The sequence below is a fragment of the Eulemur rufifrons genome, chromosome 15, assembly GCF_041146395.1.
Source record: "Eulemur rufifrons isolate Redbay chromosome 15, OSU_ERuf_1, whole genome shotgun sequence".
Taxonomy (NCBI): Eukaryota; Metazoa; Chordata; class Mammalia; order Primates; family Lemuridae; genus Eulemur; species Eulemur rufifrons.
The window spans coordinates 59,348,593-59,373,974 of record NC_090997.1 but is presented as its reverse complement, the minus strand read 5'-3'; the positions used below and the strand labels follow the sequence as shown (position 1 = coordinate 59,373,974).

The following is a 25,382-nucleotide window of genomic DNA, read 5'->3' as shown; positions in this document are numbered from 1 at the left end:
TATTAATAGCACCCTTTTCCCTCTCAGAAGTCTTGCGGTTTGAGTCACAGATTATATGGTCACTCTCTTTATAAGAGTGATGATAGCCATCAGAAGGCACCTGTCTGATTTAATATACTGGACCCCTTTTTCCCCTTACTTTAGTTTTTGAAATACTTGTGCCTCTGGAAATACTTTTAATTATGTGTGTCATCTGTGGAATCTTTAAAACTTTAGCATAAAATACAATCCTATAAGATTATGGTGCTTTTTAAGGGTTGTGTGATTTGTGGAATATTATGTATTTTTTAACATTAATTTCTGTTATCAGAATGAAGGTCTCCTACCGAGGACATTTTCTGCATAACATTTACCCCTGTGCCTTTATAGATTCTCCTGAATTTAGATCAACTCAGATGCACAAAGGTGAAAAATTCCAGGTATGTTTTTGCATGATTCTTAATCAGATTGAAACTAGTTTGTGTCTCATGCAGAATCCAAAGGATATTAATAGAAAAGTGGCCATGATTTATTGAAAAAAAGAGGTTACCATATGGTATTATAGTATGATCTCGGTTTTTTAAAAACTTAAAAAAAAACAGTGTGTATGCACATATACACAAAAATAGTTCTAGAAAGATATATCCTAATTTGGCCGTAATGTTAACACTGTTATTTCTAGGTTGTGAGTTTGAACGCTTTTTTATTTTTTAACTTTTTGCTTATTTGAATTTTTATAATTTTTCCATAGAAAACATCTAATGCTTTTATTATGGAAAAAAAGGAAAATGTCAGTTGTAGGTAATCAGTGTTCCTAAATCATTTAATTGATTACTTTTATTGGGGGAAAACAGGAAACTAATTTTGCCCTAGGGAATTTATTTTGTTAATCGTTATGAAAAAAACAATCACTTTACATTTTTATACTTACTGTGTTTAAGGGTGAAGAATGAAGTTCTTCATAGTAGTAATAGTTTGGACATGGACTATTTCGTGTGATTCTTTTTTAATTTAAAATAATTACTCTCTTACGTGGCATTTTGTTCTGATTGTTTCTGTAAGTGCCCAGCCCTCCTATTTTATTCATTCACCTTGTTATTGGTAGGAAAGTAACCAAGAAAATTGGTGAGAGTTTCCTTTAGTCTCAGCCTTTGGATAAACAGCAGTGGGGAAATATCCCGAGAATAGGATTGCTTATGAGCAAGAAGGCAAATCTATTTAGGTAGGAAATGAAATTGAAGGAGATGTTACCACCTGAGGGAGGAAGAAATGTCAGTGTTTCTTGTAGGCAAAATCTATCTTATTTTAGAGTCTCATTTTGAAATGCCTTACAATTTGGGATGCCACAAGAGCGGAGCTAAGAGGGAAAATTTACAGACATACAGTTTATTTCATTTACAGTGGTTTCAGCCCTGTCCCACTCCCACCTAGCTTGAGTAATTGTGCAGCTTGTTAAAGTTGTGTGCATTTTACTCGAAGGTCCCATGTAAGTTCACCATGTGCAACACTGTTCCCAAGCTGGCTGGGCTTACCATACAGGAGGAGAAAGCTAGTGCTGTGTCCTGGCTCCTTTAATTTATATTCTCACCTTGGCATTGTGAGGGTCAGCTTTGCTGTGAGATTTATGTTCTTATTTTATCTTTAATCACCACCATCTACAAACTGGTGCAGGGCCACCGCTCTCCTCTTCTTCTTTAATCTGACCTTTTTATAGTTTCTTCTTCCAAAGCCCAATATTTATCTGTTGCATCTATTTCTCCGTGTAGTGCAGCAGGTGGTTTTATATGATAATTAGCTCATGTAATCCTGAGGAGACTGGTATTTGGGGATAGGGTAGGAACTAAACCTCCTTTGTTTTCAGAATCAAGTAGAACCTAAGAGGCCAGAAATACTAAAATGTACTATCTTTTCCACTGGACTTCAAATTATATTTATAATTAAGTGAACAAAAGAGAAATTCCTACCACTACCTATAGTTCTCTTTCTTCTTGGGGACTAGGGAGTGGATTTGGTAGTTGAATTATTCCCAGTAATTATGGTGAAGATTCCAAAAACATGACCAAAATTGTGGTACTGTAGCTGGGTGCAGAACTGGTATTTAGCTTTTCCTAACCCCAGTCAGCTTTTCTCTGCATAGAGTCAGTGTGGCATTTCCTGATCAGTGGATAAAAACTGCTCTAGCATCATCAAACCTGTGTCTTGTACAGTTGGAGCCGACTCTATCAGAGCATAGTCCTCGGGGGAGATTGTGCTTTGATCGTTTACAAAACATTCCTGTTGGCAGATACTCAACAGTAAAAAAGATAGGGGTCACACGTCTGTGTAAGAGTATATATATTGCCACTTACTGAAGGAAGTTCCCAAATGAAAAATGCTATGTGCTCCCAGGGCCAACTTCTTCCTACCGGTGCCAGTGGTGGAGGACACTTGAAATTGTCAGTGGTCACATTTTCTCCATTCTCACACTTTTTACCTGCTAATCTCCTCTTTCCCTAACTGTGACCACTTACACGTGTTCTGACAAAGACCTACTTCTTTTGAATTTTTGTTTCTTTAAATTCATTTTGTGGTTAGGGTGCTCATGAATTATACCATAGGATGAAAAGGAGGAAAGAAAAGGCAGGTGGACTCAGTGATGGTCTCTGGAGATTGTACAGCATGTGTTGCTCAGGCAAATCTGTAGTAATTATAAGGGTAATAGGTGTCATGATAGAGCTGGGCAGATTCTGAACTTACAGTTCATTATCCATAGGTGCTTAGAGTCCATTTTTTTCTTTTGGGTTGCTATTTACAACTGTTGCTAGAATCTTGAATATCATCATTACAAAAGGTAGAAGTAAGATTTTGTGTTTGGTTTCTTCTTCATTGTGCAGTTGTTTTATGTCAAGTGAGCTTTATCATTTATGAGCTTTTCTTTTATGTTCTGTCTCATGCTGTTGCCTTTCCATAGCTGATAGGATGTCCTGGTGCTGCAAAGACTGAAAATCAAAGCTTTATTGACTTTAAGGGAAGAGGAACGTCTTGGAGGCATATGCCCCTTTGCTCTTGTGAAGTAAATGAACACTGAGTTTTAACTGGTATTTAAAGAAAACGTTATCGTGATGTTAAGTAACTATTTCAGTGAAGCTGTGAAGCAATGTAATCTGCCAGTTTTGAATCTGCTTTATTTTAGTGCTTAGGAGAACTCAAGAAGCATTAGTTGAATAGACCACTTCTAGGACATACTCACGTTCTGGTGTGTGAAATGCAGTGTGATGCATGAAAGAGTAATGCATTCTTCCCCCAGGAGAGTCAGCCAGTCGTCTTCTCAGACCGCTGTTGCAGATTCTGGCACACATGGCAATTCTCTCTGACACCCCCCCATTTTCCTGGGATGAAGCCCACTGTCTTCTTTTTATGTCAGGCTGTAGAACTGGTTTGGAATCGAAAAGGAGGGACTGATCCAGTGCCTTGAGGTAATCATGGCAAACCCGGTTGCAGACACTTAGTCTCATTCTCCACCTCAAAGATACCGTTTTGTGTCTTCCACTGTCACGTTTGCTTTCATCTCTTCAGTAACATTCTTCACAAGGACTCGCGCATAGCACTGCTGAAGCACCCCAATAACTTAAGAAGTAAATTTATTTTATGGGAGCTTTACAAATTCTTCCATTGCTTTATTAAAAATTCTCATTAAAAATATGCTTTACTTGACTGTCGTGACAGGAAATCATTAATTGAAACTGTCTATTTGTCAGAGATGAAGCATTAGCTATCAACTAAAATGACCTCAGTTTTGGCACACTAACTGCTGGCTTCCAACTAAATCCCTGCTCTTAAGGGCCTGTAAGTTACTCATACTCAGTATAGCTTATTATTTGAATATTGTTACTAAATTTATATTCAGTAATTATTTAAATAAGCTTAAAGTAAATTTCAACCAGCAATAAAAAATGAATTTGTTAAGAAAATTATTATAGTGTCATAATAAAAATAGCATTTTAGCTTTTTTACCTGAGAGGAAACTCAAGGTAATTCAGATGGTGGAAGAGAAGTTAAATGCTCTGTGTATCACTTAAGTACAATTTCTTCTTCTCCTGGATGATTTTCAGCCCCTCTTTTAAAGTCCTTCCCCCACTGCACATGAATTATATTTTCCAGTGTCACAGGTGACATCTTCACACAAAAAAGGGACCTCAGTTCTCCTAACTCTTTAGTGCTTAGGTGCCTGTCTGGGCCACTGCGAGGACCCACTGCTCACCTTTCAGTTGTTACTCCTGTAGAACATTTTTCAGTTGCATTCCGTTTACTCACTTTTATCCTATTTCTGGGAATTCCCCAGGGCTGATTTGCTTGTACTTCTCTTCCTACAAATCTTGCCATTTTATTTATTATCAGCTTCCTCCACTTGAACGTAGGCTTCGTGACATGCGTTCAGCTATTCGTTGTGTGAGGGGCCCTTACTGAATTGTGCAGCCCACCTCGTGGTCACTAGGCCAGAGTACTTTCCATGCAATCGTCTTGATGAATATTGGATGCATTGGGCAGATTTTGACCTGGTGGGAAGGTATATATGGACTGAAAGTCAAAAGTGCTTACTCTACCACTGATTAACTTGTGTTTGTGAATAAGTTTTTTGGACCTTCTCATTTGAAATTTGAAAAATGGGAAAGAATATTATCTGTTTTATTGTAAAGGCACTTTTGAGGATCCACATACTTGTTAGATGTGAAAGCACCTTAAATGTTTACAAGTACAATACATATACAGAGTGAGTGGCATTCTGTGCAACTCTCACTCCCTAGTCATTCTCTACCACTTTCCCCTGTTGTATTGTTGTCAGAACTCTTATTGCCACCTGAGATTGTCGTATTTCTTTATTTATTATTAACTTCCTCCACTAGAATGTAAGCTTCCCGGGGCAAGGATCTTTTCTCTCTTGTTCACCATTGTAACCTCAGTGCCTTGAACGGTATGTGGAGTAAAGTACATGCATAGTAAAATATATTGACACAATGAATGAAATTGAATATTTTATGACATCTTAGAGCTGCTGATGCATTTCTTAAATCCAAATGTGTTTGATTTTTGGGATTTCTACTTTTAATATAATAAACACAAACTTTTCTAGGAACATTGACCCACTTTTTAAGGTAGCCAAATGCTCTCATTTGCTAACGATCAGATTTCAGCCTGTTGACGTAAGGAGAGAAGCTCTTTTTTTCATTTCCTCTCTTGGTAGATGTAAATACCCCCTTGTCATTTGAAATATGTTTAATTTTGTGAGTAATGAAAGGGAAAGAGCTCCTTTGGAAATACTTGCTCTGAGGCCCAGATAGGACTTCATGTCAATTTAACAAACCTTTTTAATCTCCTACTATGACAGGCATTGGATTTAATGTTGAGGAGGTAAAAATGTTTTTTGCCTTCTACAGTATTTGTGTTCATTTGTTAATTCCTTCATACAATAATCATGCATTAAGCACCACTCCATGTTGGAAGCTAGACATTCAGACATGGAGGTACACAGTCCCTGCCATCAGAGTGCCTAGGAGAAACAGATATGTCAACAGCCGAGTTTGGATTTAGTGATAAGAGATCCGCAATGAAGCTTGGAAGAGGAGTATTAACTGATGGAAGATGACCTGCATAGGAGGAAGGGCTTCCTGGCAGTGAGTTATGAGGGCATGGCCCCTCACTCCAGAGAAGGGATGTATTTGAGGCATACTTGAGCTCTGTGTAGTGCAGTTACAGTGCCTTCCTGCTTTCCTACTTACCAGTACTTAAGGGAATGGTATGGTTTCCAGTTCTCGGCTAATTGAAGAGTCTTTGTGAACATCCCCAGTGGGCTACCCTTGAGCTAGCCTTGAAAAGTCACACTCTGGAAACACCTATGGTAGAAAGACCACCACCAGCCATATTCCTCAGCAACAGCCTGGGCCCTTAAAGTTTTCTCAATTTCTGGTGTGTATTTTTGGAGTCTGCTGGGCAGATCTTTCCTCTACAACTTGCCTCACCAGTCTTAGCTCATTTGCTTAAAGCTGTATTCTCTTTTTTTTTTTTTTTTTTGAGACAGAGTCTCACTCTATTGCCCGGGCTAGAGTGCCGTGGCATCAGCCCAGCTCACAGCAACCTCAAACTCTTGGGCTCAAGCGATCCTCCTGCCTCAGCCCCCTGAGTAGCTGGGATTATAGGCATGTGCCACCATGCCCGGCTAATTTTATATATATATATATATATATATATATATATTTTTTTTTTTTTTTTTTAGTTGTCTATATAATTTCTTTCTATTTTTAGTAGAGACGGGGTCTTGCTCTTCCTCACGCTGGTCTTGAACTCCTGAGCTCAAACAATCCACCCGCCTCGGCCTCCCACAGTGCTAGGATTACAGGTGTGAGCCACCGCGCCTGGCCTTAAAGCTGTATTCTTAAACCTCATTGTAATCCACAGGGTGTAAATAAGTGTTTTGCTATAAATCATATGTCCAATTGCAACCTCCATGGAGTACACTCTACAGCAGTCGTATGGACACAGTGACCACTCTGTCACCAGACCTCACGAAAAAAAAACAACAACAAAACTTAGAGAATTTGCTTTTATTTACTCTGCAGATTGCTTATTTTTAAACATGATTTCATACATAGTTACAGACGCTATGTGCATTGGATCTTATTTTAACTAATTTGAAAAATCATTACTGTGATAATGTCCACTAAATTATTCTATTCTTCTCTTCTCCCAAGTAACTGTAGTCATAATTCATATACATAGATGTACTTTTTTCTTGTGTGCTTGTTTCTTTGGCAGGTCACCATTATTGCAGATGATAATTGCAGATTTTTATGCTGGTCGAGAGAAAGATTGACTTACTTTCTGGAATCAGAACCTTTCCTATATGAAATATTTAGGTATCTCATTGGAAAAGACATCACAAATAAGCTCTACTCATTGAATGATCCCACCTTAAATGATAAAGTAAGTGTTTTTTAAAGTTTGTTTATTTTGTTAAATAAATATGTATGTGAGGGATACCTCACTTTGTGGAATATATAGTTTCCTGAATTTTCATTAAACTAGCCATATGTTAAGTGCAGTGGGGATACTTGTAATGTAGAGATCATTCAAGGAATCATTTCTTGAGAGCACAAAAGTATTCTGTAGTGATTACATCTGTCATTACCTAGGGAGGAGTCAGGGACCAGCATTTATGGGGATGAGGTGCTGTCTTCTTCAAAAGAGTCTTTAAGGAAGATGGTGAGGGAGTTGGGGGTGGAGTAGGCCAAGAAGGGCAGGGTAGTGCGGAGGCTGCAGACAGAGAAAGGCTGGCAGATCCCAGCTAGCAGGAAGTTGGTCTTTGAACCGTGGTGTCTTCTAGTCCTGCGTGGCTTCCTGGCCAGACACCCTCCCTGGAAGCCCACAGGAGATAGGAGAGGTGTGGAATTTCAGAGCTGCATAGATCTTCAACAATTTGCAATTTGATCTTAATTTTCTCATAGTTTAGAAGGAAATTCAAATGATTACAAAAGAGAACTTACAAAACATCATCTCTGTGATAAGTACTGTTCTCCAAAGACCATGAGTTGTGTATGGGTATGTGCCCTTTCAGAGTCATCTTGTCTAGGCAGTTTATCAAGTTAAGCTGGTGTTTATTGTTTCAGATTAATAAATAGGCTATTGAGTACATTAATTTTTTTATAATGTATTTGTAGTAGTAGCTAATAATGAAAATCATAGCTTACATTTATTGGGCACTTAATTTGTACCAGGTACTGTTTTTTATGCCCTAACTTATTTCAAGGAAAACTATACTGCTTAAAGGGAATATATGCTTCAAGTCCCATAAATCTCAGAACTCTTAAAACTTTGCTTTGTAGAAGGCCAAAAAGTTGGAACGCCAGCTCAGCCTTTGCGCGCAGATCTCCATGCTGGAAATGCGGAACAGTATAGCCAGCTCCAGTGACAGTGAGGACGGCTTACACCAGTTTCTCCGGAGCACCTCCAGCATGTCCTCTCTTCGTAAGTTGTCCCAAAACCAATAATACTGCAGAGTTCTGATGGATGTCACTGGAAATAGACAGATGACAGCTTTGATCAGAAAAATAAGTTTGCAAGTAACTATTTGGCAACCTAAACATAACAATAAAAATAACCAAAATGTTTTCCTTATACTGCATATCAACTAAAAACCAACTTTAGAACTCTTGTTTCTGTTTCAGAAATTGTTCACTACTTTTGCCATTTATTTTGCTTAGATACTGGCTCACCAGAATACTGTAAAAGAGTCCACATGGTTTGGTGAATATTTGTTTTTGTTGTTTTTATGATCTTAGAGTGAAAACTTAGACCCAGCACTCTATTAAAAATGGTAAGAAAACGATTACTGGATGCTTTACTACTGGCTGGTTATCTCAGTGTGAGTGCCAAGAGTTAAAAAGTGATTGGGTAACGGACTACCCCTGACGATGAAGGAGGTCACTCAACACCCTGCGAGTGACCTCATTCACACACCTCTCAAGAAGCCAGTTTTCTAAGATTCTTCTTCAGTTTAGATTGTTTTAAAATATTTTAAGTAACAGTAATGACACAGATGTTGGAAATTCGTAAGTACAATGAGGGAAACTAAATTATTTTAAAAAGTAAGTGCTAAGAATTATTGTAAGAATGATGACAAAAACCTTGAACAAATTCATGTGAAATAGCAAAGAGGCAGACACATTATTCCATTGCATAAACTAAGTACTATTTATATTTCCAATTATAGTTTAAACCAAAGTAACTTTTTAGAAAATGCAAACACATTCAGCAATCCCATATGTTGATGTAAATGATCTTGTAACTGTGTGTGCTTTAGGTAAATTAGGTTAAGGATTTAAGTATTGCATAGTCGGGAGAGGCTGGAATTTACAAGGCCATATAATTGGTGTGTATTGGGAGGCAAAACTTTACCTCTTCCCTTCTGGGGTTTTTTTGGCTGGGTCTACAAATTAAATTGACATAAGACAGATTAACAGGAGAAAAGCATACACATTTAATATGAGCTGTATGAGTTTGTATAAAAGCTCATATAAGTTTCACATGGCACAGAAGCCTTCAGGAGGAAATGAAGACCCAAAGAAGCAGTTAGAATCAAACACTTATATACTGAATTGAACAAAGAATAGTAAGCTGTGAAAAAAACAACTAAATTATGTTGGAAAACTTAAAGATGAGAGTTACTTTAATAAGGCCTGTGCAGAATTCTCTCTGTCTCAACTGCCTGTCCTTGTTGGTAAGAATGTTATTTTCCTTCTAATATAGGGAGGGCATCTTTCACATGGGAATTTCATCTCCTGTTTTTAAGAAACAGAATGAAGGTCAGAGTGATCTTCTTATACCTGCTATTTTTTTTTAAGTGCCTTAACTCAAAAAATCATTATGCCAGAATGGCCTAATTTTTTAACTCCTTCAGCTGAAAGCTTCCAAAGCCAAGTCTGGGTATAGAAATGCATTAAAATCCCCTAAAGGGAATTTTAAGAGCAGCACAAAGGAGAAATTGGAAACTGTTGTATTTTATTCCATAGTAACTTTCTGAAGGGATTGACAGGCTCACATACAGGTTGGGTGCTGCTCCTCCCCACTCTGGGGCTCGGCCTAAGGTGCAACTGCCATCTGGGTCATTGCCATTGTCATGGCAGAGGGAGGACAGTGGTGGCACATTCACGAGATGGCTCTTAAAGCTCCCACTCTGAGTGGCCCCTGCCACTCATATTCTCTGGGCCGGAGAAGTCACTTGGCAGAACTGACATCCACCCTCCTGCAGGGGCTTCATAGAGAGGGGCTGGTGAGAGAAAGCAAGCAGGTAGTTTGGCCATACTCAGTCCCCCACAGAGGCGGTGTGTCATCGTACAGAAAAGGAAATTGGGAGTATGAGATGCTTATTCACTTGTTCCTGTTCCTCAGGGGTTGGTGCTAGGATATAAACCTAGGGATCCTGTCTGGTTCCAGAGCTCATGCTTGTAGACCAGCTTGTCTCTGTGTTTTAAAAAGAGTAAAAGAAAATGCAGCTAACATTTGACTAGTGGTTTATGATAGGCAGGTCACCTTTACATCCATTCCAGCATTTCAACCTAAAAACTGTGTGAGTTGGGCTCAGGAGCTCTTATTATTTGCCCCTTTGCAGATGAGTCTACCTGCATTTGGTGAGAAGGTGGTGACTCGCCCAAAGTCACTTCTTTCTACTCCCGCCTACTTTGCTGGAGAAACCTGCCATCCCTTGGTTCCTTCCTCATGACCACCCAGTGCTGCAAATAGGTTTTCACAGATTGGTTACTATAATTCATTTCGGTGAAAATTTTTGCCTTATTCTTAGTGCTGGGGCCCTAGGGTTCTACGTAGGAACATTTAAAGTTATCCAATGAGAGTCTCCAACATCATGTAGCTTTTGGTTAGCTTTCACTTTGCCTAGTACGTACTTACAGAATTATAAGCAATGCTACTCTATAAAAAAATTAAACATACCTTATATTTTCTTAATTAAGCATTTTTTACATTATCCCACTTATTCATTGACTTAAATATATAAATCGATGTAAACATTAACATGCCTGTCAGTATTTCTCATAATTCTTTTTTGAATCAGGATCTGAACAGTATTGCTATAAATATACTTTGTAACATTGCACAGCAAATGTTCGGTTAAACAGAAATACAGTTCAGAAAAAGGTCAAGGGAATGTTTCAGTGAAACTGCCGCAGCTCCCCTTTTTTACGTTGTGCTCTATTTTTATACATATCACGAGATGCTAAATCCACAGCAAGAGTTCTAGTCTTTGCCACACAGATTCCGTGTCCTACTTCAATTTGTCGTTTAAAGGGGTGAAAGTAATGAGATAGTCTGAGAAAAATGTATTCCTCTCTGTTTATTCAGTAGTTCATACTCCGATTAATTTAACTGTGACTTTCCCATTGCTTCATAAACTGGGTTTCATGTTTGCATGTGGTTGCAAACATGAAACACAGTGAGATAGGAAGAGAGGAAGGGCCGAGATGTCCAAGATGTGTGAGAAGGGTTAATGCCACCACACATATGTAACCTGTCTTCTCTGAGCTCCTAGACCAAGGTCCTTGCTCCTCAGGGTACCTTGTTCGGTCTTTTTCTCCTTATGAGGTTTAGCTCTCTACATGTAGTGTGTAAAACACACACATCTACTCACATAGACTGATGGTACTGGCATTTTCATCACTAATAAGTGGTGCCCAGCATAGGCATTGCCATGGCAACAGGAGGACATATTATGTTTCCTTGAAAGGTACAGAACTCTATTTTGGTTAACTGAGGTTAAGTAATCTATTGTTTGGGTTGTGTTATTCTTCTGTTTTGTTTTGTTTTGTCTTAGAGATCGGGTCTTGCTCTGTCACGCAGGCTGGAGTGCAGTAGTGCAGTCACGGCTCCCTGCAGCCTCAAATGTCTGGGCTCAAGCGAAGCAATCCTGCCTCAGCCTCCCAAGTAGCTAGGACCATAGACATGTACCACCATGCCCGGCTATTTTTTTTTTTTTTTTTTTTTTTGGGTAGAGATTGTGTTGTGTTGTGTTGTGTTTTTTTTGTTTGTTTTTTTGGTCATCAGTCAGTTGGAACTCATCTTTGAAAGAGTGCTTGCTTAAACCATCCCTTTTTTCATGAAGTAATAGTTAAAATTTATGATTTTTTTATAACAAAGATACTATGAAATATTTAGAGAGATACTTCTTACTGAGAAAAAAAATCTTTGTAAGTATTTTCTTGTTATTAGTGTCAAGATGGTGCTGTAAACAATCTACTAATTTCATATGACCTAGTTGTACAAATATGCTTAAGTCAAGTTAGCTTGCATCTGGTTAAGTACTCTCGTCTGCAGAGACTAGCAACGTGTCTGACAATGAGCTTCTCTCAGCTCTCTTACGTATTTATTTACTTGGAAAGATCCAAAAAAGCCAATACAACATTCTTAGTTTTGAGGCTGGTTTCATGAATAATCTGTTCAGCTCAATTTGTATTTCATTCCCCCTGTGAACAACCATAGGCTCACAAGTAATAAGTTTTGCATGAATGATACAGAGAGAGAGAAAGATGGGATCAGGCAGCAGGTGTATGGGGGATGAGTCCATGAACAATTCTTAGACCCACCAAGATGGCAGGAGAAAAGCAATGCCCTCATTTTGTAGATGAGTAAAGTGTAGTTTAGGGAGATTAAATAACCTGGTCAAAGTCACTCGGCTTGAAACAAAGAAGCGTTCCATTTGTTATAAATTCTTGCTTTGTTTTTTTACCTTACCTTCCATGTCAATGTGAGCATAGACTTGTTTGGGGATATTCATCCATTGTTGTAGCAGCTGACACATCCTGACCACTTCTGTGTTCCTCACAACCTATTAAACCAACAACTTAATCCTCACAACTGCCCTGTGAGGTGGGTGTTGCATCTTCCCCTTTTAGGCTTGAGAAATATGACACTGGTCTCCCCTGAGCAGGGGCTGTGCTGTCTGACATCAGGGCCTTGTCTTCACCAGTCCATTAGCTGACTCCTGTCCTCATGTAGCATTTTATCTGTAAAATGACAGTGAAAGGATTTGATACAGGTATGCATTTTAATCTTTCAATCAAAAATTTAAAAATATCATCCAGTTAATATATATACATAAATATCAAATAGTAAAGAAATCTTACAGTGAAAAGAACTGAGAGTCACTCCAACCTAAGTTTAGTCCTGCTCCCAAGGAACCATCATTTTGGAGCAATTTTTGTCCAAAATTCTGAATAATGTGCTGTTATTTATTGATTTATCTACTTAATTTTTATCTATTAACCTAACTTAGCTCACTTCTAACTTCCCTCCCCCCTTCTGTTAAATATGATGTCGCTAGTTCTCAAGTGATCCTCCTGCCTCAGCCTCCCAAGTACCTGGGATAACAGGTGTGTGCCACCACGCCCGGCTAATTTTTCTATTTTTTATAGAGGTGAGGTCTCTCTCTTGCTCAGGCTGGTCTCAAACTCCCAGCCTCAAGCAATCCTCCCACTTCGGCCTGCCGAAGTGCTAGGATTATAGATGTGAGCCACTGAGCTTGGCCCAGTTCTTCTTGTTTGTTTACCTTTTAACATTAAACAATATACTTATACCTTCATTCTCTTTTTCTCTGTACCATTTTTACAAGTGAGGACATAAGCATTCCTACTCTTTCTTATTCTTCTTCCTTCTACTTTCTAACTGTTGTGTTCTTTTACTGTGAAACTAGCAAGGTTGTTATATGCTCTCTTTTATAATAAAACTACAATTAGGTTTCCTTGCTTTGCCTATGAATTGTTTCAAAAAGTTTTAAACAAGTAAACAATGTTGACATTATTAAACTTTATGCAGACCCAAATAGTAGGTCATGCCTACATTTATTTCTCTTTGTTTCCAGTGTCATGCCTCTTGTTCTGTTTGAAGGAGATTGTTCCTAATATCAAGTTCAAATGGATTCTTCTCCTTTCATATACAACATAAAAATGACACTACAGTTTACTTCGTACTTTGAAGCTCTTTTTTCCCCTGAAGTTGTTTCATTGCCTTGCTTTGTTGAGAGGATGCATCATATTCACCATATCCCTGGCATCTTCTAGTTTCTTACTTATTCTTTTATGTGAAACCCATTTCATTTCTTCTTAAAGTCTCTGAGTGGCTATCCTCTATTTGAAGTATGCCTTTTTATACTGCTTTTTTGTGTGTGTGTGTGTGGGCATTTCTATTTGCCTTCTTTTTCCTTATCCTTCCGATTTCTGTCCTTGTATCCCTACTCTCTCAGACTGCTAATTCCACATCCCAGTTTTCTCAGAGACCCTCCTCATGGAGCCTACCATCCTCCGGCCCATCCTGGACAGGGTGTTCTCTGGTCTGTTGCACAACCGCCATCCCGGAACCTGCCCTCACCCTTCTCCTGGGTTTATCCGCTGTCTCCTCCACCCTAGAGTTTCCTCTTGGAGGGCAGGAAGGGGCTGCAGGACTTCTGCATTACTAGGCTGCTCAGCTGGTGCTGTGCCATTCAGGACCCCGATCACCCATCTGAGTGGTCAGGATTTGATCTGAGGATGACCGCTTGGGCCAGAGAAAAACCTCTTCATGGGAGCCACTAACCTACTCCAGCCTCCACATCTGCCCTACATTTGTATGCTTTGCTTGAGGTCCTCAGTGCCGGTGCTGAGTCCATTTAAGGGAAAATAGGTGCAAAGGCCACAGCTACCCTTCAGTATTGTTGCTCGGAAAGCTTCAATTCAAACTCAGTTTCCTCAATTAAAAAAAAATCTTATGATATAAACAGACAAAGGCAGGAAAAGAGATGATAATTCTTTCTAGCAAAGAAGCTATTAAATCCTTCCCTATCCCCATTCTTCAAAAACTGTATAACCTAATTAAAATTCTAAACTCCTGCAGGTTTTTAATTACTTGCTAAAGCAGTTGGCCAGATGGTTAAACATAATAAAAATAATAACACTTTGAAAGGAATGAAGAAAATGTCATTAAAGTTTATAGAAGAAAAGAAAAAAATCCTAGGGCATTATATTAGACAGTTTACGAAAGTGTTGCTCCTTTTTCAAAAAGTGTGTTTCTTAAGCAAAGATAAAAGTCACTTGACAAACTTCACATCGTGGCACTCTACTTATCTGAAGCTCAGACTTGAGGTAGCTTATTCGTCCTCTGGAGCAGGCACGACCTTCATTTGGAATTTAAGAATAACACATATGCCTGTTTACTTTTACTTCCTGGGAGAGACCCTATGTCTAGTTTGCGTTTGCAGGCAGTGACCGTCAAGGACACACAGGGCATCTTAATGGTAAGCTCCTGTCCTGCTCAGCTAGCATCCGGCACTAGCCTCTGTGTGAACATGTCTGCTGAGGAGACACTCTCCTCTTGTGGGTACCCACGGTGTGGCCACCCCTGCCATCTGACATGAGCAGAGGTTTTTACTGTTTGTTTCAGGGCTCTTACTGCCGTCTCAGTCTGCTACCTTTGCTCAAAGCCCATGTGCTTGAGTTTGAGTTTTTCTTTCTCACCCTGAGGACGGCAGCCTGGTGCTACAGTTCTCTTTCTCGCCCGAACATCCACGTATGAATGTGGCCTCCAACTCCCAGTAAAATCCTGCTCCCCTGGCTGCACCTTTGGTGCGTCGATATTCATGGAAGGAATGCAGAAGTCCTTTTGCCAGAGGATTTTTTGTGTATAATATAAAACATCCCCGAAGCAACAATAACTCTTGATAAAACTACTTAACAATTTCACACCTGATAAGTCTGGATTACAGTTGAGTCTGAGACTGTTTAATATACTTTTATAATAAACTGTGTTAATTGGTAGCCAGAGTCTAGTAACTTGGAAGGTGATTATAACTAATAGCAAAAAATAATTATAATTATCTTTGCCTGATCATAATAAATACCACAGGATAGAGTTAACTACTCTGTCTCCCAACTGTAAAAGTAGTTTTAATAGAAGAGTAAGAATCTGTTTTCTGGAAAACTTGTGGATATGGAATTATTTACCCCTGTAGAATTTGTAATAAATGAAAAGTAAAGCGTTATACAGAGATCATGAGCCTCACAGTAATGTCCTTGAAGGGTAAAAGTAATTTGAAAAAGCACTTAACTAAAGATAAGCTCTATTTCTTCCTCTCTCCTCTCATGCTTTCAGATCTCTGGAAGGTAGTTGGGCCTTCTAGGCAAATTTCTAATGATGCATTGGTACAGAAAATTAACAAAGAACCAGGCAAACTTGTAGAAGGAATTTATTGGTGTTCAACTTATGAAATATAAGATAGTTCCCTTAAAGTATTATATTCCCTCATTTTTTTTGTCAATATTCAAAATTGATTTTGGATTTATTAGAAGCTTAAGAAACAATTTCCAGCTGTATTTTGATGGGCTCTGAGTCTTTCCATGGAACTGGCCGGTCTCCAGATGGAGGCCAGAGAGCTCCGCACCGAGGGGCCAGGTGAGCTTCTTGTTCCTCGAAGCCGGCCCTTCTGGCTGTGAGGGTTGCAGATCCCTAGGTGGGCCCAGATGGTCCTTTCATTTTCCTGGCTATGTATGTTGTACTTGGCCCTTGTGGTATAGGAGGCCGGGCTAACTGAGGGTGCCACAAAGAGTGCACGCCCTCTGTGACCCTGATCCCTAGTGAGGGGTCAGGCAGCCGCCTGGCCCTGGGTAGCTCCTGGCAGTTACGGGTCGGGCTGGGTTCCTCTTGTCCGCTGATGAGTCTGCCGTGGTGGAGAAAGGGCAGAGAGGCAGTGTTGTGATGATTGGGATTTGTGGGGCTTGGAGACTCTCAGCCACAAAGCCTGGAATGCAAGTGAGTCAAGTATTCTGGGCGTGAAGAGAACTTTCACAGAAAACATTACATCTTGCCAGGCTGTTCGGACTCCCTGGTTTATTCTCCCAGGATGTGTTTCTGTCTGAGTGGTTCATGCCCTGGTGAGAAGGGAGCTGATTCATTGCAGCAACCCCTCTCTCTTTTCTTTCACAGGTTGTCTTTGTTTCAGCTTCTGAGTATAAAGTAGAAATAATTGTATGGACGTGGTGAGGATGAATGCCTATGAAAAGTGCATTGAGTTCCTGAGACATAAAATAAGATAGAGTCAGAGACTAGGTCTGATTTGTTTTTATTTCCCCAATATTTAACATCTAGCACCTTGTAGTCTCACTGATCCTTTTTGCTGCTTGGATAAAAACGTAGCAGGCGATGGTGCTATTAAGTCTATGACGTTCCCTAGGGAGGACGGCAGTCTTGCCCACGTTCTAGGCAGCGCTGAAGCAGTCGGTTATTTGAAAGTGGTTTCCTTCAGGGGACATGATACAGAATAGGGTGATAACAGTCTCTTTTCCTAGGGAGATTTTACTGTCCCCTGAGACCTGCCTGCACGTGGGGAGCGCTGGTGTGCCCACTGCAGGGTTTGGGCCTGAGCTGTCAGAGGTTACATGTGGCGGCCACGTCTTTCTCCCACAGGAAAGGAACTCCCTTTGAAGTTCCTGCGTGGCGTTTCAGAAGAGGTATTTTTTTTCACTACCACGTACTTAAATGATGATAAAGGCCCTGCCTATGTGTGGGGTACTTCAGTGAGGCTGCAGGGGAGCAGAGGCCATGGTTACAGCCCTCAAGATGCCTGTTTTCCCATGAGGGGCGATGCAGACCGTGTAAGGGCTGAAGGTGTTGAGGAGGATAGAATCTCCCCACAGAAGTTGGGGGAGATCACCCTTGAAGGAGGTGGAGTTTGAACCCCACCTTGAGGGACAGATAGGAATTTGGTGAGTAGGGAAGGGAGTGGAAGGACCATTCCAGGTGGAGAGAAAAGCAGGAGGAGAAAAGGAAAAGGCTGGGTTGGATTCGGAGAGCACTGAGTTTGCAAGAGCTTAGACTGGAAGGAGGAAGCAGGCCCAACTTGGAGACCCCTGGATGTCACCCTGAGGATTGTGAGGGACTCACTATCCTTTTAATGTTATACAGTAAGCACCATAACTCTGCTTCTGCCCAGGCAAATACAGTGGGAACAGAATAAATTCTTTCATGGAAAAGCTGGAAGTCCTTGGAAAGCTTTCACTCGATCATTTCTAATTGTATTGGGTCCTCTCTTCATTTTCTCTCAGCAAAAAAATGCAGCGATGGGGGAGATAGTTGAGAGGGTCAGATAACACTGTGGCTCCAGTGTGGGTACCAGCCTCAGCGGACTACGGAATGTCACCCCTGACTTGGTAGACAGCCTGAAAAACTGGAGACCAGTTAGCCCCACTTCCTCACACAAAATAAACTGGGTGTGTTTCTGTTATGTGTATTGCACAATTATGTCTGAATGTTGTATATTATTGATTTGGTTTAATGCTCTTAGACATGCCATGTTTGTTTTAAGGGTTTTATCTGATCACAAACACTTAGACTAAGTTAATATTTTATGAAACCCAATCATAACTTAAGGCTAGAAATATCGTGGAAGCCATAGCTGTTGCTGTTTTTAAAAAGGACAATTTACTACACTCAGGACAGCTTAGATTGAGAAACACAAACCTATTTTAGCACAAGGCCCATTTCCTTTATTGGCATTCCTATGGGCAATGATGAATTTTAACACATTTGCTCATTATTAAGGCCATTGCCCTCCAAGGACCATATTAATTAATTAATTATATATTCTAACAAATATTTACATGGTGATTATTTTATCCCAGGCACTGATCTAAGAACTTTACAAATATTGTCATTGAAACCTTAGCTATACAAGGTAGATACTGTTCTTATTATTCCTGTTTTACAGAAAAGGAAATTAAGACATAAAGAAGTGAAATAACTTGCCCAAGGTCACACAGATAGCATCCATTGCCATTTGAGTAGACATGCAAATTAAAGGTTGTAAAAACATGGTGTGTTTGATGTCATCTGCAGGAAAAGAATCAAAGGAACTTGCCTGAGAACTTAGCATGCTGTGCTCTGGGACAGAATTGTGTTCTTGGACCATTTTAATAGAGGTGTATTTTCTACAGTTTATGTCAGTAGTTATCATTCAGAAAACTCAATATTTTGACTTTAAATGTTTGTAAGTGAACAATTTCCATGCATGTAAAGCCAGTACACATTAGCTATACCAAAGCCCAGCCCTGCAAAATTATCTTTTTATGTTGGAAGATGGAACTGTTGACTGTACAATTAATAATAAATGACCTTTAGGGACAATTTGTATGTGCCCCACACCCTGCTTAAGCACATCACATGCAGTATTTTGTTTAATCCTCCCAACCACCCTTTGAAGCAGGTCCTATGCGTATCCCCTTTCTACAGATATGGAAACTGAGGCCTGGAAAGGTTTAGTAATTGAGGAAGCAGCAGAGCAGGGATTTGGAGCCTGGAATTGTTTCCTGAGCCTCTTGTCTTGACCACTCTGTGTGTCTCCCAACCCTGTGCCATGGCTGAGTGCAACGCCCTCGCCACCGTCTCAGCCTCCCCCAGGCAGCAGCATGGGACATGCTGCCTGCCCCTGCCCCTCCTTGCTGAGGGCAGCATTCTCTCAGTGCTGGCCGACCCAGTGATAGCTGACCTTGATAGGTTTCCATGGTCATCTTGTAGCCAGTCTGTTTCATGTCTTAATGAGATCCCTCCACTCTCCTTTGCTCTTAGCAAGTTTAAGGAGTCGGGTTTCACCCCTTGCCCTTCCACCATCAACCTGCTCCCCAGCCTGCCTTCCGCATTTGCTGGCTGACCAAGTGTCACTCTGCCCTGCCCTGCCCTTGGACAGCAAGGAGATGGCACAGGTGGCTCGGGCACAAGGAGACACTGACAGTGAGTGTGTACTGTATGGAGGGGAGCTTACGTTTGTGCTGTCACGTGAGCTGTTCATTAGGCATCTTGAGATTTGGACTCTCTTCCTCACCCCCGTCTCCTTCCTGTGTCAGTCCAAGGAGTGGCTGGACCAGTAGAGGCAAGAAATGTACTTGTAGGTGTTATTACAGATGGTGTTAGGTCCCATAGTTTTAGAATAGAACTAGTCATCCAGGAAATTAGGAGTTAAATCAGCTTTCAAGGTCCAATTATTACATTAATATCATCAACTTTTTTTTTCTTTTGAGATGGGCTTTTTTGTTGTTGTCACCCAGACTAGAGTGCAATGATGTCATCATTGATCACTGTAATCTCCAACTCCTGGGCTCAAGCGATCCTCCTGCCTTAGCCTCCCAAGTAGCTGGGACTACAGGCATGTGCCACCATGCCTGGCTAATTTTTGTATTATTTTGTAGATGCGAGGTTTCACTGTGTTTCCCAGGCTTGTCTCAAACTCCTGGCCTCAAGGGATCCTCCCACTTCAGACTCCTAAAGTGTTGGGATTACGGGCGTGAGCCACGACTTCCAGCCTAATAGCAGTATTAATATGTATGATACTAATGTAGAAACATGCATTCTGAGTCTTAAACAGAGTTCAGGGTATCCCACTGGGAGCTGCATGTATTTGAGAAGCTCATATTGTCCCAGCATATGCAGTGGAATCTGTTCCACATCAGTTCTCATGACCGAGAATCTCTTGTTGACTTTGTTGTTTTGTTGAAATGCTGGATTGAAAATAGAACGTTTGTGGAAATTGCATTCCTGGTGTTAGCTATAGATTCCCACCGAATTTTATTTCCCAGTTGGAATTTATAATTGATCCATCACGCCAGTATCAGGGCAGATTGTACATTAAGCAGTTTTCTCTCTGTGTCTTTTCACAGATGTGTCTTCCCCACACCAGCGTTCCTCCCCCAAGATGAAACCAATAGAAGAAGGGGTGGAAGATGACGATGATGTCTTTGAACCGATGACTCCAAATACGTTTAAAGTCCGTCAGTTGCCTTGACCAGAGAGAGAATTCAAGTTACCGAGATGGAAATTGTCTTGAAGAGATCCTGGAAAATACCAGTGCTTTTTCATGGCTTTTAGTTTATTCTGCTTTAGCACATCCAGACTGGTAGCATCTGAGGGCAGGAAAGTGAGGAAGGGTCAAAGATGGAAAGGTTATTTTATCTATCTTTTTAATTGGTCAGATTTTAAAGTAATTGTTCTACTGAGCCTTCTGACTAAACCTTGTTCTATTTTGAGATATGTATTTTCACAGTATTTTTTAGATATATTATTGTTTTAACTTAAAAAATCTTAGCACTGTGTCAATGCAAATGCCTTTTCACTTACTTTTCCAAGTTGTGGTTCTTTTTTCCTCACAATTTTTTCTCTACCTTGGTAGTGGAGTTGTCCCTGTGATACAAGTTTGAAATTGAGGCTAAGGTAACGTTAAACAGCAGGGAATCTCAGGCTTTTTATTCAGTGATTTTTTTTTTTAAATGGGAAATTTTAGACAAAGATGTGATTTGACTGGTTTTATTTTTCTCCCAGGCCAGAAGTGTTACTTCACTAGGTCACCTTACTTATTTGTGTGCTGTGCAGGTAGCTCCATAATGAACAAAACTCGTCAGACTTTACTCACATTAGCCTTATGTTACGCCGCTTATAAACTGGTCTGCAACCTGAAGCTGGAAAGATAACAAATGGAAGCATTTCTGAGCTCACCGTCAACCTTCAGCCAAACTCAACTTCCTTGTGGTTTGGAGCCATCTTGTCTCCCACACTCGGTGTGGGGGACACTTTATTTAGGGTCGGGAGGATAGAGGAGTCAGATGGCTGAACAGGATGAGGTGACTGAAAGATCAGCTTCATTCTTTGGTCTGTATTCTGAAGTCTCAGCTTGTTCCTCCAGAGGCAGAAGACGTCTCTTTTAGAAGTGTGTCGGATCCCCCGTGCCGGGGTGTGAATGTGCACACAGCTGTGGAGCAGACAGTTTGCCACAGGCCGCGCCATGGACGCCCAAGCTGGACACTGCTGTGAGGGCCTTGATTCCAGAGCTCTCTTTTCTACTAGAAGCATGTTTTAGGAACAGTGGTATTTAGCTGGTGGCAAATGAGGACAGTTTGCGTCACTTGTTGGTCTGGCAGGTCAGTGTGGCTGTGGCACTTGGCCCGGCCACTCAGTGGAGGGAGGCCCATCGATTGGCTGTGCTAGTCACGCCCCGTTCATGTTTATTTTGTTTCATCCAATAGAACCAACTTTGAGTCAGTCCCTTCCCTGTTACATTAAATAGCTAAGAAAAGTCCCAAATGAAATTATCTTCAGGTGAACTGAGCCAAAAGTAGCATCTCTTGCCATGAGGTGATTTCTTAGGAAAGTCATAGAAATAAGCTCGTCTAGAGTCACCTCATTTCCTAAATTTATTTTTTGGGAGCATACTGTCTTAGTAATTTCATTTGAGTTAAATTTACATGCTGGGCATCCAGCTCCTGACATATTTATCCCATGTTGGCTCATTAACACCACAGTGAAAAGGCTGATTTCACGTAACTGCCATAGGAGTGTCTTTAGTTAGCTAAATTAGGAATTTGTTTTGGAGAAATGAAGCAAAGGTGAATGACAGCCTTGGGTTTAAGATTGGGAAGCGCGCTCGCTCTCTCTCTCTCTCTCTCTCTCTGTACCTGAGAGCAGACTGTGACTATGATGTCCTGTAACCACTGGAGTAAGGTAGGGCAACCTATTTAGTTCACACGTGCATAAGACTAACTTACCAAAATCACCCTATACGGTCATTAGATAGAACATTTTAGATTCTGCTGTGTCCATGTTTTTAAGGTTCTGTGGATCCAGGGAACCCTGTCTCATTTTCAGGCTTGTCTCACTTTGCCAACCCCAGACGGCAGAGAGGGTCATCTCTAACGATCAACCTGGATGTGTTTGGAGGTTATTTTCTGTAGTGCTGGGAACAAACCCATTTTCAAAGCACACTGCTAAAAGTAGGTGATATAAAATCACTTGCTGTTTTTATTAATATTAAAGTGTGTGTGTGTGTGTGTGTGTATCAGTGTCATTGATAACGAAGATTGTAATCTCAAGGTTAGGAATCTTGAAAGGGCCACTTAGCCTGAATGGGAAACATGAAACTATTTTTAAATGCACAACCTCTAAGGAAGACAATGAGACTCAGAGAAAAGGAGCCGTAAGCCATTGAGTAGCCCTCCCATATAGAGTTGATTGCAAAGAAGCAGATAAGAAAACAGAAAAGTGTTTTAAGTGTAAGATCTCCTATGGAGTACTTTAAATTCATTTATACAAATGAACAAGTGTATCTTTGTATAAACGCATCAATACATAGATAAAAACATGTTTGCTGCCAAAGTCCCCAGTAAGATGCTTCCTATGATTTGTGGTATTCACTTAGCTTGTGTGATCAAGGTTCAGAAAATGGTCTGCAAAAATTATTCTACATATAACCCCAAATCTGTGTTTAAATGTAACATCAACTCAGTTGTATGAATCTGGAGTGTATATATTTATACTAGAATATATATGTCATTTACAATATTTTGAAGGCCCTCATAAATATTTATATTTATAAAAGTAATAGCACAGATACTACATAAATCTTCAATAATGTTTATGTATCTTAAGTTAGTAATAATTGGTGCTATATAATTTCAGTTACCATCCTTGGCTTTCTGGAATGTTTTCTGTTTTTTCGTATCACTCAATTTCACTTTAATCATTGGACACATTTGTGCTTTGCTGCTAATAGTGTGTGCTAGGCGACATCACTTTCTTTATATCTGGTTCTCCTACACATCTGAAGCTTCTGATTTTATGACTTTTGAAGCTGCTAATTCCTGTCTCCCAGGTCCCATCATGGCCCCAAAGATAGAGTCACTTGGATGCTGGAAGCAATGTTTGGGAAAAGGTGGTGTAACCTACACACTGCCCCGTCCCCAGTACACCCAGGCAATGACTTGGCCCTGCAGTGAAGATTGGCATGCAGGTCAGCCCCTAGCAGTGGGGCTTGGTGCCCACCTCCCTGTTGTCCCCCGGGGTGCAGCCCCAAGGATCCACTGTTTGGGGTTTTCTTAAAATCCATTTCCTTGGTCATTTCTGAAGCTGTTCTTCAGAAACCTGTGACCCTGCCACACCATTTCCTCTCCCTTCCCTCTTTTTAACCCTGGTTTCCCAGCCTCCTTTTCTAGTTATTCTCAACTAGAGTGATTAGAAATTCCCACCTACTCAATTCAAGGTCCCAAGGATTTGGAACAGTAGGATGCTGTGCGGGGAACTTGAGGTTGAGGTATAATCACTGTGTTGGTTCTGCTGCTTATGGGACGACTGTCTCTCTTACTGGTGGCAGCCATGTTTTGATTATCACAGAAAACCCCAAAATACCTGTGTATAATGACATACTGTAGGCATCATAAATTTAAGAAACCTGCTTTTAAGTACTTACTATTCATAGGTTTTGCTGTTACACTTGCAGCCTAGTTTCAAGATACACAAGGATTTTATGAATGCTTTATATAGACGCATTATTTATAGGAAGCTCATTCTTTCTGTTTTTAGGTGCCATTTACATTGATAACATTTACTTTATAATAAAAGTACATTTTATCTGAATAGAGCCTTATAGTTTAAAATATCTTCATATATTGCCATTTGATCAAATAAATTTCTTACTTAGAATATGTGGGCATTTTTTATTTCATTCCTTTTACATATAGCTGGTTTGCTCTAACGCCATGCCCAAGGCTGGGGGTTGCTTCGGTTACCTTCAGAGGTTATGGAAATCACCCTGGTTCAGGTAATCTGAGCAGATCTGCAAAGGTGGTACTCTTGGGCCAGTGTTACCTAACATCAAAGGCCCTGGCCTGCCATCCTGGCTGCATTAGGCTATGAAAAGAAAGGTCCAGAGGCAGTTTAGACAGTGTTGAGTGGATGCAGCAGTCGAGAGGCTGCATCACATCTGAACATCTAGTTTCATAATGTTCCACAACAGAAGGAGTCAGAGGAAGGAGTCAGAAAACCCCCTCTGGATCTAGTCTGTGGTGGGCAAGGGGAACAGTTTCTATTCTTGAAGAAACCCACATTTTCTTCCATCAGCTGCCCTAGGTGTTAGAATGGACACTTGACAGCCCATCTTTGGGCTCTAGTAGCAAGTCCTTGGCACCTAACAAACTAGCTCCAGTCAGCCCCAAGTCTAGACCCAAATGAAAGGGGCATCTTACGCTACCGTGAGAGGAACTATGTCTGTGTCACTCAATAGGCCTGAAGTCTGGGTTCTGACCTCTGAACTTGCTTAGCCAGTGTCAGGGCAACTTCCTTTTACCTAAGCTGCATTGTAAGACCTGAGAGTGTCCACTGATGTCCACCTGGGGATTTTCTGTGGACAGACATGGCCACGGCCCGCCAGAAGGTATTAATAGCATTGACGCACTTGGCTATGGATTTGTGGGAGCAGGAGGGTGGAGGGAGGGGGGCATGTCGAAGATTGCTGGCTTGCGTTACTGCTGATCCCTCCCTGGCCAGGAGGGAGGGCCAGGTGTGCGTGCACAGCCTGAGTGTGTTTTCTTCATGCTGAGTTTGAGGGGCCTTTGAGGTAGTGGAGAGATGTCGAGTAGCAACTGGATGAATCAGCCTGGAACTCAGAGGAGGGATCTGGGCTGAAGATACAGATTTCTGAGTTGAAGGTACCATGGTGAGCTTGCCAGGTTCCTAATACATAAAGATTTTTCTAGTAAGGTGGGGTTTTTTTTCTTTATTCCCTCCAATGAATGAATGAATAATAATGAATTTTTAATGACTTTTTGATCTTTTATTTTGAAATGTGTTAACATTTGGAAGAGCTGCACAACTAAGTGAGCAAGTATTAGATGATCCATGCATGATGTTGTAAAGTCACACAAAGCTATGAGATCTGTTCCAAGTGAAAGCTGGACCAGGGTGACAGTACAACAAGGTCATTGACACGGTTTCAGAGTCCACATTGCAACCAACATTTAAGAAACTATCAGTTGTAGAGTTTTTGTGTGGTATCAAGAATAGCCACAATTATCTCTAAAGGCTAT

At 40.6% G+C, this 25,382-nt stretch overlaps 1 protein-coding gene across 1 annotated transcript in view; it reads left to right on the top strand.

Annotated features, from left to right (window-relative positions):
* Window positions 1–20,480, top strand: part of LOC138395503 (blood vessel epicardial substance) — a 55,058-nt gene extending 34,578 nt beyond the window's left edge. The window contains exons 9-12 of the mRNA XM_069488358.1: window positions 311–419; window positions 6,769–6,936; window positions 7,836–7,977; window positions 20,193–20,480. Of these exons, the coding sequence (XP_069344459.1) occupies window positions 311–419; window positions 6,769–6,936; window positions 7,836–7,977; window positions 20,193–20,317 (544 nt within the window). The 3' untranslated portion in view covers window positions 20,318–20,480. The remainder of the gene's footprint in view (window positions 1–310; window positions 420–6,768; window positions 6,937–7,835; window positions 7,978–20,192) is intronic.
* The last annotated feature ends 4,902 nt before the right edge of the window (window positions 20,481–25,382 follow it).